Here is a 4,041-nt window from a genome sequence, read left to right on the forward strand (position 1 = left end):
AATTCCCCAAAGAGACTCTTGACTGAATTAAGGCTATTGTTTGTAGGAAGCCAGGTATAGTGATGTGAAAAACTAATTTTTAATAAACACCAGGACTGGTGGGGCAGGGAGGAAAAGGTACAGTGTGTTTTTTTTTTGTTTTTTTTCCACGACATCTACAGACACAAGAAAAGCACTTAGACATGTAAGGCTGGGAACCATGCTGGAGCAACCACCAGTGTGGGTGATCAAAGAGGGTCTTGGACATTCGAGAGGGCGGGGGCTCCCTGCACTGTCAGAACTCCACATAAATCTCATGCTTGTTGCAAAAATCTCATGGGAGGGAAGGAGGCTCTAATTAAGCCAGCCATGTCCCTGTCCAGAAAGCACCCTTTCTCCCACACAAACATATGCAAAATCAGAATGTTCTGGGAACAAGCAGTTGACTTCCAAACCTTAGGTTGGGTATAGAGAGTGACAGAGAAGAGACCTTGGTGCCTTGTAGTCTTAGATACAAATGGAGAAGTAGGAAGTGACTTGCAATTTTGTGCAAAACTCATGTCCTCCTGCTTGCGGGCACTACCATATGTACCCGACCTCATCCTCTTTGTCGTCGTCCTCATCCTCATCGTCCTCCGTCACGGCCCGGGTGTGCACCCTCAGCTTCCCCGATTTGTCCTTTGGTCCCAGCTCCCGTTCATCCTCCAGGTCATCGAGCAGGACCACAGAGCTGCCACTGCCAAAATCCCCTGAGGTTTCCTGCTCTTCTTCTGAAACATGCAGACAGACCTGAGGTTAGTTTCTGCTTATACCTGTCAGGGGTTCCCTTTGGACATGACTTAGCTATAAGGCAAAACCATGTAATTTATTTTCTAAACGTCAAAAAGTATCCCTGGGCAGGAAGCATCCCTACCCCACTGGGGTCAGTCTCTGAAGCAGGGACTGCAAACTTTGTTCTTATAATTCTTGAGATGCTTCTACCTTCTCAGGAGGTTTACAAGTGAAAAGTGGCGGCAGTCTAAGTTGCCTCTGACTCTCAAAAACTGTCATCCAACTCTTTGGTCATGGTGAGTTCCTGCCCCTTTCAAAGCTAGCTATGCATGAGTTCGTATGATTTCAGGGTTACTATGTCTCCACTGCAAACTCACAAGAGACCAGAGCTACTGCTTGAAATTCTTCTGCTGAGATTCGTACACAGTAAAGACCCGCAGGGCTAATGCAGAAGGCCTTACTCACCACAGCTCACAGCACCCTGTTTCCTGGTGCCAGCCAACTCGTTCCCGTATTTATCCACACACCAGCACTGCCCGGTGCTGCCGTGGCACTGTGTGGCTTTGTAATAGCCCTCCTCATTACACCGAGGTATGAATGCCCCTAAGGGAACAGAAGGTACAACTTCAGTCAGAGATACTCAGCATTAATGCCCTCCCACACAGTGGCAAAGGCGTGCCCATCAGACGGAATATTTGCTGTAGGGCCGGCAGCAGGCGCTGGGTAGTTATTACTTAAGATTATAGGGCCCTTGGCCTCAAGGGCCCAAATGCATTAAACTCTGTGGAGCTCAGTTTTTAAACAGGCTTGATGATAGTGAACATGTTTTGAACACATCTATGTTCTGGGTGCTGATCTAAACCATGCATATGTATGTATATATACAAAAACATTCACACATACCATTGTTACCTTTTAATAAACAGAAAACGGAGGTCCAGGAAAACTAACCTTTCCCAGGCACCTGCTAGTCAATACCAAGTCCAGGATTCACATCCTTTAATCTGACTGCACAGCAGTGCTTTTCAAACTCCTGTGTTGAAGAACTTGTTTTTAATTCTAATTTCCAATCTTTCATGGACCAATACTTTGCCCTTGCATAAAGTGAGTCTGTGAAGAAGTTACTATAAAACTTTCTAAATGCACCAATTTCTGTACTTAATGCTGACTTGTAATGAGTGTTTTATGAACTCCCAGGGAATGGACCACACAGTTCCAAGCCAGTCCACTGCCATTCTCCTCCTAACAAAGAGGTGGTGAGAGCCAGGGGCTTTATGTGCGTGATTTCATGGAGCCATTGCAATGGTACTATAAGGTGTGGGTGCTATTTCTTCCTGCTTACAGACAAAAATAGTGATAAACTGGAGGTAACCGACTTGTCCAGGATTAAGCAGGATTCCTTAATTAGTTTATTTTTCCCTTTAACACTTGAGAAAGTCCTGGTTTTTATGCTGTATATACTTTCAGTGAGATGAATTACTGGTGGTACAGTGTTAGAAAATGCTACCTTTGCTTTCCTGACACTACTTGGTCACAATACATTATTACTGGAGTACTACTGCTGATTCTGTTTTCCGGTCCTTTCAAAAATATGTTACTAAGTGATGGAGACATATAATTGTTTTGGTATTTTTCTATACTCCAGGCATTTTGTATATAAAATGAGAATGATGTCTTCCCTGAATGATTCACCCATAAAAATATTTTGGGCCTGATGCTTATTTTGGGAGGTAAGGGCAACATTTTGAGTATCATTTCATGGTTCTGATTTATTTGGGCCAAAATTTGGTAACTAATAATATCCATTTCATCTAGGTTTTCATGGTTGTTATTTAAAGTGGTGTATAGCAGTGGTTGTCAAAGTATGGTCCCAGGACCAACGGCATCACCTAGAAACCCCTTAGAAATGCAAATTCTTGGACCTCACCTCAGACATCCTGAATCACAAGTTTGTGGCATTTCTGTACATAGGAGTTTAATATCCCATTCATGTCAGTATTTGAGTCCTTCATATTGTCAAGTTTGTGTATTTTATCAGTTTGAAGATTCCTTGAAATTTCACTTTGGTACACAGGACTTTTTTTGTTGGGTTCTAAATATTTTGTAGTTTCTACTTTGTCTTATCTATAAAACCCCCAGATGTATGGGGTTTGGCAATCTTGTGCTGTACCTGGTGAATTCGATCTGTGGTCATTTACTTGAAATTTGTTGAGTTGTTGTGGGACAGTCCATGGCAGGTGTTTCATGTGGGTTGGAAAGACTATAGAGTCAATACGTGTGTGTAAATACATATATAAACGTAAATGCCAGTTAATTTTGTCTAACATCTCTTCTTAAAACTTACAGGTCACATAAAGACTCTGAATAAGATTTTGGATATGACAATTCCTCCCTGCAGTTCTATTTTGTTTTAAGTTATGAATAGAATCTAATGTTTTGGTCAATGACATACTAAATATACGATAGTGGTCCCATAAGATTATACTACTATATTTTTACTGTAGCTATTCTTTAAAAAAAATTTATTTTGATAAATTTAGGGGGTTGAAATGGTTTCTGTCACATGGATGAATTATATAGTGGTAAAGTCAGGGCTGTTAGTGTACTTGAACTATATACATTGTACCTGCACCTCGTACCTTTACTACAAGTAGATACCTACCATTGTGTCACAGTTGCCTAGAGTATTCAGTGTAGTGGCATAGGTTTATAGCCTAGGAGCAAGAGGTGACACTGTCTGGGTTTCCACAAGTAACATTCTGTGATTGCACAGCAATGAAGTCACCTCATGCCATGTTTCTCAGAATTATCCTGTCATTAAGCAACTCATGACTGTGTATCAATTGATGGCATAATACAGTAAAAAGAACAGCAAGATGATAATGTTATAAAAAGGGGTATTTATCAACTTTAAAATTGTTTCAGGTATAAATGTGTCTGGCCCATTCACATTTATTGTGATTGCAGAAATGCTTACTCATCTCTGCCACTGTTTGTTTCCTATGTATCATTTTCCCCATTTCCTTCCTTTTGGGGAAATCATCAAGTTTTCTCTACTTCATGTCTTTCTTGCATAGATTTAAAAACTATACATTCTAATATTTTTGTGGTTGTCCTTAAATTTTCTATAGAGAAGTGCAGTTTTTAAGTTAATCTCTATATATTTCCTTTTCTTCCTGAACAAGCTAAACACATTCTTACCACCTTTTAATCACTTTTCCCAGTCTGAAATTTTAATTTTACCTTGCTATCAAAACATTTTTATAGGTCATATTTATTTTGATTTAGCAG

The 4,041-nt window shown here is 40.4% G+C and overlaps 1 protein-coding gene across 1 annotated transcript in view; it reads right to left on the bottom strand.

Moving 5' to 3' along the window:
- Window positions 1-558: 558 nt before the first annotated feature.
- Window positions 559-4,041, bottom strand: part of SPOCK1 (sparc/osteonectin, cwcv and kazal-like domains proteoglycan (testican) 1) — a 181,237-nt gene continuing 177,754 nt past the window's right edge. Inside the window, exons 9-10 of the mRNA XM_012646321.1 lie at window positions 1,216-1,353; window positions 559-749 (exon numbers count right to left, since the gene is read on the bottom strand). Of these exons, the coding sequence (XP_012501775.1) occupies window positions 559-749; window positions 1,216-1,353 (329 nt within the window). The remainder of the gene's footprint in view (window positions 750-1,215; window positions 1,354-4,041) is intronic.

The sequence above is a fragment of the Propithecus coquereli genome, unplaced genomic scaffold, assembly GCF_000956105.1.
Source record: "Propithecus coquereli isolate 6110/MARCELLA unplaced genomic scaffold, Pcoq_1.0 Scaffold242, whole genome shotgun sequence".
Taxonomy (NCBI): Eukaryota; Metazoa; Chordata; class Mammalia; order Primates; family Indriidae; genus Propithecus; species Propithecus coquereli.